This window comes from Salvia splendens, chromosome 1 (genome assembly GCF_004379255.2).
Source record: "Salvia splendens isolate huo1 chromosome 1, SspV2, whole genome shotgun sequence".
NCBI lineage: Eukaryota > Viridiplantae > Streptophyta > Magnoliopsida > Lamiales > Lamiaceae > Salvia > Salvia splendens.
The window spans coordinates 15,160,467-15,174,279 of record NC_056032.1 but is presented as its reverse complement, the minus strand read 5'-3'; the positions used below and the strand labels follow the sequence as shown (position 1 = coordinate 15,174,279).

General features: G+C 32.4%; 2 protein-coding genes across 3 annotated transcripts; one reads left to right on the top strand and one right to left on the bottom strand.

The window, feature by feature from the left end:
- Positions 1-3,042: 3,042 nt before the first annotated feature.
- Positions 3,043-5,226, top strand: LOC121804517. 2 transcript variants are annotated; one of them, XM_042204101.1, is made up of 5 exons: positions 3,043-3,165; positions 3,521-4,072; positions 4,186-4,411; positions 4,491-4,943; positions 5,032-5,226. In XM_042204101.1, the coding sequence occupies exons 2-5, from the start codon at positions 3,545-3,547 to the stop codon at positions 5,034-5,036; spliced, it is 1,212 nt and encodes a 403-aa protein (XP_042060035.1). In that variant the 5' UTR covers positions 3,043-3,165; positions 3,521-3,544; the 3' UTR covers positions 5,037-5,226. The 2 variants fall into 2 exon arrangements, with proteins under 2 accessions (XP_042060035.1, XP_042060025.1); XM_042204091.1 differs by having other exon boundaries at positions 3,063-4,072.
- Positions 5,227-8,885: 3,659 nt separating this feature from the next.
- On the bottom strand, positions 8,886-10,034 carry LOC121803556 (uncharacterized protein At2g29880-like). Its single transcript, XM_042203210.1, has 3 exons — positions 10,010-10,034; positions 9,614-9,966; positions 8,886-9,485 (listed from the first exon to the last, which is right to left on the bottom strand). Exons 1-3 carry the CDS (start codon positions 10,032-10,034, stop codon positions 8,886-8,888), a joined length of 978 nt encoding a protein of 325 aa, XP_042059144.1.
- Positions 10,035-13,813: the final 3,779 nt, after the last annotated feature.

The window sequence follows — 13,813 nt, the reverse complement described above, 5'->3', positions numbered from 1 at the left end:
CCCAGTATATCATTCCTCATATTTAAATTATTTCTTTTATTTCTCTTACTTTACCAATTATACATTAGCTATATTTTTGACTAAGAATGCACACTTTTTATAGGATAGAACGAGTAATAAATATACAATCGATAGTCTATCTACGAGTCATAACTTATCAATAATTTATCAAAAATGGAGCTCGCCAGATGTCATAGTAAATTAAGGCATTTTTCCAAATATTCATCATAGATCCCAAAGTTTTGCTTTTGATCCATCTTTATACAAACATTTTCTTAAAATTAGATTCGATCTCAATCTAAGGTCCAAATTCTAACGGGCCGGCCCAAGCTTTAATGGGCTCCTTAAGGCCTGTCGTATTTAAAGTCATATGCTTCAAGTATTATATTCTCCATAAAAACAAAGTATAAAGAGAGGGAGATTAATCAGTAGAGACTACAGAAAATAATATAATTCCGTATTTCATTCATTTGGTTAATAGAATCCCGTCTTGAATAGTACATAGCTGAGATAGAGATGAATAATGAGCGATAAATGGACAATATAAATAAAGATACATATAGTGATAGCGCCGATGTCGAAATAATTGAAAAATATAGTAGTACTTACTATATTTTTTCAAATAAAAAATTAATTTTAAAATTAAATTTACCAATATTATATAATATAAATTTTGTGAATTTTTTGTTATATTCTGATTTGTATAAATGTTGTACGTAATTGTAACACAGATCTCCATGTTAGCAGTGCAGCTTGAAAACCAGCTGGGCTATGTAAATGCTTGTGAAGTGTTCTATGAATACATAATATATAGGATTCCCTTTTTTTTTAAATAACAACTATTTCCATTTTGGGCAGTTTCTTAAAAATAGAAACTTTAGAATCTTTCTATTTTAAGACATGAACCTCACAATTTACTAATTCTACTTTTTCTCTTGTTCTCTCTTACTTTACTCATTTTTCTTTTCATCTCTCTTATTTTAATAATTCTTTTCACGTACTTTACCAATTGTGCATTAAAACCCGTGTCGTTTCAAATGTTTCTATTTTTTTAATACGGAGGGTGTAATACCTAAAATGGCTAGGGGTCCCATGTAATCCCCATGCCCCAACGTGGGTCCGCCCTTGTTCCTATCGCAGATTACTTGGAACCATATGCCGAGTTGCTTGGCTATGTATCACAAATTGCTTGCCTATGTATCGCAGATTGCTTGCTTAGGTTGTTATTTTAACTATGGTGTCACCATAGTGCTATGATTTCGTATTGTCGTTGCTTGAAACCATATGCTGAGTTGCTTGCCTATATATCGCAGATTGCATGCTACGTTGTTGTCACATGTCACTTTAAGAGTCGTGTCACCCTAGCGCACCCCTTACACAACATATATAAATATAAGATCTAACCGCCTTAAATTTTAAAAGAAATCTCACCACCTTGAATATTTATTTTCGCTTAAGCATGACTTAAGCTTCAGTCAATATAATTTAATAGTTTTTTGTTAACAGCTGCCTAATATATTACATATAATTATAATGTGACCATATGGTGCAGGAAAAATTTTCTTATCTTATTTTTTTTTGGGTAATGTTCTTATCTTGTTTTTCTTTGTTGAATAACTACAATACCTAATGTTTAGATCGAAAGTGTTGATTGTTATTGCTTTGATCACTTCATTAGTAAATGTACGCCATTTGTTTTTTTTCCAAAGATGCATAAAGAACTCGTTTTCTTTATTTTTTTTTCTTTTCTTTTGAAATTTATGCAATGCTGATGTTCGTGATTGCTGTATATATGGTTTTGAGTGGTTAGCTTTGATTTGTTTATCTCTAATTCAGATTTTTATTGTCTTGTCATATTTGATCAGTTTTGTTGTTGATATATTGTCGTTTTATTTTTTATTTTATTTCTTAGAGTAGTTTTTTTTTCACTCTACCTCACTATATAACACCCGATTTGAGATTTCAGGGTTATAAAGAAAGGAATAATAGTCTTTTAAATTATAAAGTTCGGTCAAATTCATATATGTCCCATGACTATTAAAATTGGAATATTAAATCACGAAGTTCCAATTTTTTCTAAAATTTTCAATTCATGCACAAATTGACGTCTTTTAGTTATATTAAAAAAAGATAATATTTCAATAAAAAATAAAGAAATAAAAAAAGAAAAAAAACTTATTTTATTAAAATATATTTTAAAATCATTAAAAGACGATATTTTGTACATAATAAAACAATTGAGAAAATTTAAAATTTATTAATTTAATATTTCAATTTCAAAAGTCACAATACAAACTAGAATTTAATTAAATATCTGGTTATTATCCTTAAAAGAAAAATGGTGTAGTTTTAGCCTTTGTCAACTTCTTGAAATTTCCATAGAATTTCAGATATTTATTGGGTTAGTGCGTGTCACATTCAACTCGCCCACACGCACTCTACTCGTCCATGATTTATATACATATTCTTTCCTATTATTTTATACTATAAAATGTAATCAACCTACTGCATTCATATATATACATCACTGTATATGTCATACAGCCCTCATTTTGATGTTGAGAGTGATTTTTGAACATATATATTTAACACAACACGGAATTGGAAGAGTGAATAATCCTTCAATGTTAAAAATAATTCCATTCCTTCAACATGATATAATACAAAATTGTGTTTTACAACATAAAAGTCAGGCCGACCTAAAAAATAACAGTAACATAAAAGTCACTTAAAAGAAACATTGTAATAATAGATTTATAATAATTCCTTCTAAGGGCGTGTTTGATAGGCGTGCACACCAGGATAACAGCCTATTTTCTGGTCTAAAAGCACGTTTGATAGCATTGTTATTCTTACTCTGTGGCCCTTGAAAATATGCCTGGCCCGCCCAGGCCCAAGAAACTATACCCGAATTTCACAGAAACCTTTTCCGCTTTTTCTTCTGCGATTATTTTCTGCATTGGAGTATGTGTCAGGAAAGTGATCGTCATTGTCTAAATTAACCTTCCTAGAATTCAAAAATTTAGGGCTTTCACCAAAATGTGAGAGGAGAGTGGCGAACGGATTCACATTTGAATATCACTCCCTCCCGTCGACGAAACTCGGTGTGCCCAATCTTTGAATCAATAGACTCCTCTTCATTTTCCCTTCCAAAATCAAAAGTCGGTGAGTGTCTTCTTCACCATCACTTTTTCTGCGCATTTGGGCGATTATATCGTGAAGTTTGGGAGTAGTTTTTTCTGAGTAATTTCTGTGTAATTGTCAGTTTTCTTCAACCTCCTTGGTCCGGGTGGACTTGTTTTTTTGTTGATGCCGAAAAACTGCCAATCTCACAGAAATTGCGATTTCATAATTTGCTCTGTAACATAATACCCACTCCTGTGTTCGCAGAAATTGCGAGTTCATAATTTGCTGTGTAACGATTACACACAGACATGGCAGAAATTGCAATTTCATGATTTGGTTGGTGTTGTGTTTTGGTTTGAATTTCTGTCTATTTTCTGAGGTAAAATTTCAGCAGGAGATTACAATAGGTTCTGGAACAATGGCCAATGGGGGTTTGTCCAATGAAGCTCTCGTTTTGATGATTTTAGACATTATTCGAGTACATCGATTAAGGATTACTTGCTGCCTTCTAGCATATAGGCTACTAGGAGATGGAGAAGATTTGGCTGGTCGAAGGGTTAGGCGTAGGTTTTCTCATACAGAACGCATTCCCACACAGGTGGATCGCCTCACGCGACTTTTGGGACTAAATGACCAGGAATGTATTGATAGTCTTCGAATGGATAGGAATTGCTTTGGCCGACTATGTATACTGCTACGTGAACGGGGTGGCTTAGTAGATGGAAAATACATTATGGTCGAAGAACAAGTTGCGATGTTTTTGTCAGTACTTGCCCATCACAAGAAAAATCGTGTGGTTCGATTTGAATTTTGGCGTTCCGCGCAAACTGTATCACATTATGTTCATGCTGTGCTCAAAGCTGTGATTATGTTGCATGAACTATTTTTGGCGAAGCCGGTACCAGTCGATGAGCACTGCCAGGACGCGAGGTGGAAGTGGTTTCCGGTGAGATATTCATTCAGACATTGTTATCCACATATTTTACTGTACAATTTGATTTTGTATAAGAATTGCATATCTTGTTTGATCTTGTGTATTTGGTTGCTGAGATGTTGTAGGGTTGCTTGGGAGCATTGGACGGGACATATATCAATGTATTAGTTGATAGCGAAGATAAACCACGCTTCCGGAGTAGGAATGGCCAGATTGCAACAAATACAATGGCTGTTTGTACTCAGGACATGCGTTTTGTTTACGTTCTAGCCGGTTGGGAGGGATCTGCCGGAGACGCTAGGGTGTTACGTGACGCAGTGACACGTGAACATGGTTTAAAAGTACCTAGAGGTGAGTCAATTGTTTAGGGCATCTTCATGGTTTATCATTGGCTGAATTCGGTTTTATGTAAGCGAATTGTTTGCTTTAGGCCAATATTATTTATGCGACAACGGCTATGCAAATAGTGAAGGATTTCTTACCCCGTTCAAGGGCGTCCGCTACCATCTCAAAGAATGTGGCCCTCATGCGATGATGCCTCAGAATCCACGAGAAATGTACAACATGCGTCACACTAAAGCGAGAAATGTGATAGAGCGTGCGTTTGCCGTTGTGAAGATGAGATGGGGTATATTGCGAAGCGCGTCGTACTACCCAATTAACACACAAGTGGAGCTGATCCTATCTTGCTTTCTCCTTCACAACTTTATACGAGGCCAGATGACAGTGGATCCAATAGAACTAGAGTTAGATGGTCATCACATCGGCATGGGTTTACAAGAGGGGGTGCCAGAGGAAAATGTTTACGTCGACACGATAGAGGCAACGCCGGCGTGGAATAATAAACGCGATCAACTAGCCGAAGCTATGTGGCTTCACGAAGGTACTAAAGTGCAATGTTTCATCTATGCATGCGTACTTGTGTTAAGTCATCGTTGGTTTTCAACATGAACAATTTTGCTTCATTTCAGGTTGAGGCCAAGCTCCTTCTGATAAAACAGCTACGACAAATGGATTTCATTGTCGAAGCTAATGAAGACGATGTATTTGAATTTATGTTCATGTTGTAATTGAATTCGGATTATGCAATTGTTGTGGTTTGGTGTTCGTTTATCGACTTCTCTGAGATTGCAGCGTATTCGTAGGGGTGGGAAATTATACCGAAATACCGTAATACCGGACTTACCGTACCGGAAAATTACCGAAAATACCGATTTTTCGGTATACCGCAGTTTCAAAGTATCATTTTATCATTTGAAACTATCATTTTATCCCCTCAAACTATCATTTTATGATGCAAAAGTATCATTTTATCATCCAAAAAATCTAAAACTATCATTATTAAACAAAAGTATCATTTTATCATTTGAAACTATCATTTTATCCCCTCAAACTATCATTTTATGATGCAAAAGTATCATTTTATCATCCAAAAATCTAAAACTATCATTATTAAACAAAAGTATCATTTTATCATTTGAAACTATCATTTTATCCCCTCAAACTATCATTTTATGATGCAAAAGTATCATTTTATCATCCAAAAAACCTAAAACTATCATTATTAAACAAAAGTATCATTTTATCATTTGAAACTATCATTTTATCCCCTCAAACTATCATTTTATGATGCAAAAGTATCATTTTATCATCCAAAAAATCTACACTATCATTTTAAAACAAAAGTATCATTTTATCATTTGAAACTATCATTTTATCCCCTCAAACTACCATTTTATGATGCAAAAGTATCATTTTATCATCCAAAAAATCTAAAACTATCATTATTAAAACAAAAGTATCATTTTATCATTTGAAACTATCATTTTATCCCCTCAAACTATCATTTTATGATGCAAAAGTATCATTTTATCATCCAAAAAATCTAAAACTATCATTATTAAACAAAAGTATCATTTTATCATTTGAAACTATCATTTTATCCCCTCAAACTATCATTTTATGATGCAAAAGTATCATTTTATCATCCAAAAAATCTACACTATCATTTTAAAACAAAAGTATCATTTTATCATTTGAAACTATCATTTTATCCCTCAAACTATCATTTTATGATGCAAAAGTATCATTTTATCATCCAAAAAATCTAAAACTATCATTATTAAAACAAAAGTATCATTTTATCATTTGAAACTATCGTTTTATCCCCTCAAACTATCATTTTATGATGCAAAAGTATCATTTTATCATCCAAAAAATCTAAAACTATCATTATTAAAACAAAAGTATCATTTTATCATTTGAAACTATCATTTTATCCCCTCAAACTATCATTTTATGATGCAAAAGTATCATTTTATCATCCAAAAAATCTACACTATCATTTTAAAACAAAAGTATCATTTTATCATTTGAAACTATCATTTTATCCCCTCAAACTATCATTTTATGATGCAAAAGTATCATTTTATCATCCAAAAAATCTAAAACTATCATTATTAAAACAAAAGTATCATTTTATCATTTGAAACTATCATTTTATCCCCTCAAACTATCATTTTATGATGCAAAAGTATCATTTTATCATCCAAAAAAACTAAAACTATCATTATTAAAACAAAAGTATCATTTTATCATTTGAAACTATCATTTTATCCCCTCAAACTATCATTTTATGATGCAAAAGTATCATTTTATCATCCAAAAAATCTAAAACTATCATTATTAAACAAAAGTATCATTTTATCATTTGAAACTATCATTTTAAACCCTCAAACTATCATTTTATGATGCAAAAGTATCATTTTATCATCCAAAAAATCTAAAACTATCATTATTAAAACAAAAGTATCATTTTATCATTTGAAACTATCATTTTATCCCCTCAAACTATCATTTTATGATGCAAAAGTATCATTTTATCATTCAAAAAATCTAAAACTATCATTATTAAACAAACGTATCATTTTATCATTTGAAACTATTACTTTGATTAGTTGTCAAAATTTTGCCGATGGCCTAAACTAAACTATCACATTGGTGTTATGTAGAGAATGGTATCAATTTTATAATAATAGATCATCAAAATCTCCATAATACATGCCATAAACCACAGAGGGGAGAGCAATTATAGTCTTGGGAATAAAGTTCACATTTTTTCGTTTTATGGGATTAGGCAGCAGTAAATTTTGTTTTTATTTAAGCATCAAATTTTCAATTGGTTAAATTTAATCTAATGTACTTACACGCATATATTTTCAATCCAAACGTATAATTTAAATGGTGGAAAATGAGTAGTACTAACGACGGGGTCTTACAATTACCTTTATTAGTCATCTATAACTCATCGTTTGCTGTTAATGTAGCGACTGTATGTTAAACCTAATATTTAAATGAGGGAAATGAAGAAATTATCATGAAGAAATCTTTAACAGCATGAAAATAAATCAAGACCATCTATTTAATCAAATTACCAGCATAGGTTGGGTTTTAATTACGATTGTGAAGTTAAAAATCTTCTACCTAATCTCATCCATACATGCATTTTTTGTAAATAAATAGTAATTTAGAGGCAACTTGTGAAAAGGTAGCCATCCTCTGTATAATTCTGGAAATAATAACACAAATTTACCTACTGATATTGAAGCATTGGATAAATGGGATTACAAATAGCACAAACAGAACAGAAAACATAACAAAAAATCTGATAATATCATATAAAATCGTTTCACATTATTCAGCCAATTAGATAAAAATGATAAATTAGACAATAACAACATTTTCATAATTACATACCTTAAAATGCAAAAGGTGATAATGTATAATGCAGAGAACCGATGCTTCACGAAACAGCTCATAGAGAGCATATTTATTTGTGGCTAAATAAATCCAAAGCCAAAAGTATCATTTTATCAACTCAGAGTATCATTCTATCCGGCAAAACTATCATTGTATGCAGTAAACATAACATATATAAGCCAAAAGTATCATTACACTTTATAAAATGCTTTGTTATTAACACACGTTTTTGTTAAATATTGACATAGAAAAGGATTTTGTCTAATGCAAAAGTAGATAGTGAAACATAATACAGAAGCGTCGGATTGAAAAAAATTCGGACCCTTCTCCAAAAAATGTTATTTTTTCTCCAAGGTTTCTCCTATGTTGTATCCAAAGCGATGGCGTCTGATTCAATGTAATTATTGCCTATCAAGACAATGTCCAAATTATTTTATCTTACCACCGTTTTCTTCGGCTTTGAAATAGCTTCGCGTGGGTACCTTGAACGACTCAATCGGATCTCGGATGAAGAAGTTATGGCCATTTGATGACGGCCGCGCGGACTAGTCCGAGCCCTGCGAAAACTGCCGAATTTTTGTTATGGTTTTCATTGAGGCAGATTCCAGCCGGAAGAAGAGAGAGGAAAAGATATGAAGAGAGGAGGAAGAATAGAAAGAAGAAATTCCGGCCAACATTCCGACGAACCATCTCCAAATCTCAATCCCACTCAAATAGAGCATGCTTCATATGGTTTTCATTGTGATATTTACCATGTTTTAGATTCTATCACTTTACATGCCTCTATCGTTAATTTTAACAACTTGTGAATTGAATTTAAAACTCGGGAATTATACATCAATATGCATTTCCATAACACAGGCCCCAACTATCATGCACATTACAAAAAAACAAATGAGGGGTCTTTACCTACTAAGACCGAGAGTTTGCCCCAAAATATACAACCACAATAGTGCATCAAAACTAATCGTCTGCATAATAGAGTTTGGCGACATTAATATATAAAAGCACCAAAGACAGATGTAGAGCCCGTCTACACGGTGCGCAAAACACAGATGTGTTGCATTCAATAGTGGCCGTGCTTCTCCAGCACACGCATCACGTATGTAAGACGCGATGTCTCCGGAAGACGCATGAACAACTCAACACGCTCCACCTTATCGATGATGATCTCGGAGGCATCAATTTGCTGCACAAGCGTCAGATCCGGTACACCACTCAGTATGTCGATAACTTCCTTACGTGCTTCGCTAAGATCAAACTCAAACCCAATCCGATTGGTCAGTTTGTCAAGCCGGTCATTGGTATCATCTTGCATCCGTCCAAGCATCTCAATCAAACCCACAGGAGGGCTAGAGGCCTTCCTTTTTGATCCAGATTTTTTAGTTTGTAGTGAATGATCTATGCTCTGGCCGGTGCTTTCATCCGGGTTGGCCATGGGCCTCTGTTGTGGGCTCGGGTTGGCTGCTGAATATTCACCCGATTCAACAGGGGATCCCAGCCGGACATCTTGTTGAGAGGATGGTGTTCGCCCTGCATAATTGGCATGTGCATCGAACGTGTCTTTTGCAACGGTCCCAACAGCACGATCTTTTCCAAACAACACCTTCCAATCATCCCATAGAGGCCATGACCTGTGTCGCATACCGCGTGCGTTGGCATCACACTGTACAGAAAAAAGCATAAAACAACCAATCGTGTAGTTATAGTCTCATGTAAAAAATCAATTACCAACAATACAAAACACAGAGTCAATAGTAATTCATGAACTGTACATAGTTTGACATGTCCAACCTTAACAATCTGCTCCCATTGGTCATCGTCACAATCAATTTTGAAATCTCTATTCATGTTGAAACCCACACCACTTCGTGCAAGTATCGCACTCAGAGACGAGTAGCTCTTCTTCCACTGGCTAATCTTCGAATTGATATGAGGAGCAACCCTCAAGCCGCATCCTGGGAACTCCCGATTCAGAGCCTCTTCAATCCGCTGCAGATATCCCCCGCGAAACCCATTGTCACTTTTCCAGCCATGTGTGACAAGATCCTTCAGAATAGACACAAGTATTTCCTCTTCGCGAGCTGTCCAACTTCTTCTTGTGCGATCAACCCGGGGCCTTGGACCACGCCCTAGGCCACTGCCGCCTGAGTATGAGAATGTGTATTAATTACTACAAATCCGTTGAACACATCAAAACAATTGTATTTACCATAAAATACTTCCAACGATGTTAAGTTTACTGACCTTGCGAACCTATGTTCGTCTCGACGGAGTTCATTGGGTGGTAGTTGTCGGTCATGGTTCAAGCTACTGAAAAGAATAACACACAGACAAACGTTTTTTGAAGCCTATATGTAAAATCACAATGAGATTGAAAAGCAGCAAACTAATTGCACATCGAAGCTGATAATCCCAGAAAACAACAATATTGGCCCCAATATGAATTTAAATATGGAAACACAAGCAAAAAGTTAATTTCGAAAACTTTTTGTTGTCGAAGCTGCTTCATGCCTCTATCGTATACCATTTGGACCAACAATAGTTTAATCGTCTACGCAATACTTTATTCGAATCTGCTGTAAGCATAATCAAACCCGGTTAGATCTATTGGTCCACATGGTATGTCGAAAACTTTAACATCAGAACCAAACGATTAAACTATTGCGTAGACCATAAGGCCGGAAATACGCTTCGATCTATGTCAAAAACAGATAGTAATTGAAAACATAATCAAATCCACTACAAATAAAAATCAGTTAATTACTAAATAGTTGCTTACTTGGAGATCTTCTTCTTCAACTGAGTTGTTATCAACTGGAAGGCTTTTAGCGACAGAGTTATTGCTGAGGCGGGAAAAGGTGGGCCGGAGAGCAAATGTTTTTAGATGAGCTGATAAATGCATCTTCCAATTTAGGGTTTCAGCAGGGACACGAGATGTAAATAAAATTCAAATTGAGGGTAAAAATGTCATACCTTGAATGAATCTATAGGAGTATGGTCTGCGTATCAAATGGCTGAAAAAAAAAATGGGCCCAAACACCACCTATCAAACGTAATACATTGGGAATAATTTTTGCATTTTCTTGGTCAAACACTGCATCTTTTTTATGCGGGCCACGAATACTATCAGCCTATCAAACACGCCCTAAAGATAATAAGATATGTACAGCTAATTTCCAACAACACACTTATCTCTTTAGTTAGTTTTAAATATTTTGCAAGTTTGAATTATATTGATTTTTCATTAGTCTTGGCTTAGACTACTCCTTAAATCATTGAATTGTTGCATGCATGTGTGACGTTTGGCAGCATATATCAAAATTTCCAAAGTTGGCCAATTCTTTGTAGCTTTTTTTCTTTCTAGTGCTAATCCTAAAGAATAAAATAAATGGCCACTCTGCATCCAGCTAGGTTATCTCTCTCATGGTATTATACATATTACACTAAAAAAAATTGACATTTTGTCGGTAGAAATTGCGGTGGACGTCCAGTAATACCGATACGTTAATAATCCATCCGTATATTAAATAATTGAAATGATATCTACTTTTCGTCCGTTTCTTAATAATAGAAATTTCCAATTTTATGAAACATTTTTTTCTCTCTAATAAGGTAGTTTTATTCTCTGTTAATATTACTTCAATTTAAACTTTTCATTTTATGAAATTTTCTCTGTAATGAGTGTGATCCATTCCTCATTAATAGTACTTCAACTATTACCTTTTCTGTATCTTTCTTATTTTATTATTTGTGCATTAAAACTCGTATCATTTAAAAATATTCTATTTTCATGAGAAGGTGGTAGTACTCTTCAACATATCTTAATACGCCATATATCATTTTCCTTTGACAATACACATTTAGAGGTTCTTCATTTTACCAATTTTTGGTTCATGAAGTTCTTATACCAATTGTCTTTTGTTACATCAAATCATTTTTTAAAAGAATTGTATCATTAAATCCTTATAATAATGCATTTGATTTAAGAGGTTTATACTTTTATTTTTTATTTGATTGAATCTTTATTTAATGGACTTCATCTAAGCAACTTTTTATATGTTAGTTAAATTTATTTATTTTCTGTTTTCTTATATTTATTTTGCAATTAATTCAATTGCAATATCGACTAAAGAATCATTAGGAAAATGATTTTTTTTATATTAATTATATATTTTTTCAATGATTTTGAGTCGATATTGCAACTAAATTAATTTTAAAATAAACACGAGAAAAAGTAGATAAATTAATAAAATAAAAAAATTTAATTAAAGATAAAGCCTATTATATAAATATTCAACCGAATTTTTTTTTAATCAAAATCTATTAGTATAAAGCCAATAAAACAAAAAAAAAGTAAAAGGACATAATGAAATAAAATGCATTAATACAAGGATCTAGTGAAATAAAAAAAATTGTATAAGAAAATAATGAAATAAAAATATAAGTAGTACTTAGTATAAGGACTTCATATTTGTTTTGCCTTTTCCTTTCAAGAGATTGATGATCCTATAGTGGCAAGTAATTGTTGCTTTCTTGAGTCGCACTTTCGTTTTCTGGTCAATTAATGATTTTCTACTCAATTGATCCTTTTCCTATCAGGGATAGGGAAAATATTGAAATATATATTTGATTTATTGTATTTGAATATTCAGTTTAATATGATTTTATGTATGATATAATGTACAGTGCTATTACTTAAAGCTTCAATATAACAACAATATTAATTTTTATATACCACAATACACAACGGCATATCGAAATAATAATATATGAAAATATTTGTGTTAAAATGAAAATATTGAAAGGGGAAATTCTTTTGAAAAATTTCGAACACTACAAATACAAAAATAAATAGCTTAGCTAAAATAACAAAGTAGTAGAATTAAACATAAAGTGTGAAAAAAACTAATTAAACAATCAAGCTGATGTGGAAAATTAAAGAGAGGAGAAGGCTGTGAGTTACTCATGAATAATTCAATGTCATAGTTTCATTTGTATGTTCTACGAACTTTAATTTTATAAAAGTTCGACGTTTTCTAGACCTTATTTTCAAATTTTCAACTGCCCAATCCGAATAATTGTTTCCTCAAAATTCAAAAATTTGGACACGATGAACCACTACCGCAGTGTGAATTTAAGTGTAAAAAAGTAGGCTGCATGCTATTGTAACATGAATTAAAATTAAATTATTAAATCATATGTTACCAATCTAACAAACAAACGGCACACCACCGTTAAGAAAAAATGACCATTGACTTGGCATTTATTTTGGACAACGACCCTTGACTTCATCAGACAACAATTTCCTCGACTTTTCACATACGTATAAAACAAGGTTTCTTGCAAAAAATAGTTTGCCAAATCAATATTTCAATAAATTTATACAAAATTCTATCAATACTACAAAAAAGTGTTGCGGCTTAGATCTTGGAATATAGTAGATATTTTCAAAATAAGCAATAAGAGATCTTTATATTTCATTTATAAACATTTTTTGTAATAGGCAATTAACGGGGTAATTACATGTTTCATACAAAATGTTTTACCTTTGATTCAATTTAGTACAAAAAGTATTAAGTTTACATATTACATACAAAAAATTACATTAGTGTTTTAAATTAATACATTCTGTTAAATATTTTAAACACAGTTAGTTAATTTATAATTTGTCCAACTTATCATCATAATAAAAGAATAATTAGAGATTTAATACAATTAATCACTCTAAAAAAATAACAGTCAATATCAATTCTTCCAGCAATTGATCGTGGTTTTAAAAAATTCTATCTCTCAATATACTCTATTTTTTATTGGATTCCTTATAGAATACAGTATAAAATAAGTCCATATTTCATCTTTACAAAATGACTAATTTGAGCTTTAAACAGTCATAAGTCAATATTTAATTTTTACAAAAAAGATTCAATATCTTTTTAGTTGTATTCTCCATTGTTATATGAGACAGCTTCGACAATAAAATGCAATTCGCTA

Excerpts from the sequence above, each read along its gene's own strand:
- LOC121803556 (XM_042203210.1), bottom strand. The coding sequence starts at position 10,034 with ATGGTAAATACAATTGTTTTGATGT. Across the intron at positions 9,967-10,009 it reads AAATACAATTGTTTTGATGT|GCGGCAGTGGCCTAGGGCGT; the intron begins GTTCAACGGATT and ends TCTCATACTCAG. Across the intron at positions 9,486-9,613 it reads AATGGGAGCAGATTGTTAAG|TGTGATGCCAACGCACGCGG; the intron begins GTTGGACATGTC and ends TTTTCTGTACAG.
- LOC121804517 (XM_042204091.1), top strand. The coding sequence starts at position 3,455 with ATGATTTGGTTGGTGTTGTGTTTTGGTTTGAATTTCTGTCTATTTTCT. Across the intron at positions 4,073-4,185 it reads CGAGGTGGAAGTGGTTTCCG|GGTTGCTTGGGAGCATTGGA; the intron begins GTGAGATATTCA and ends GAGATGTTGTAG. Across the intron at positions 4,412-4,490 it reads TGGTTTAAAAGTACCTAGAG|GCCAATATTATTTATGCGAC; the intron begins GTGAGTCAATTG and ends TGTTTGCTTTAG.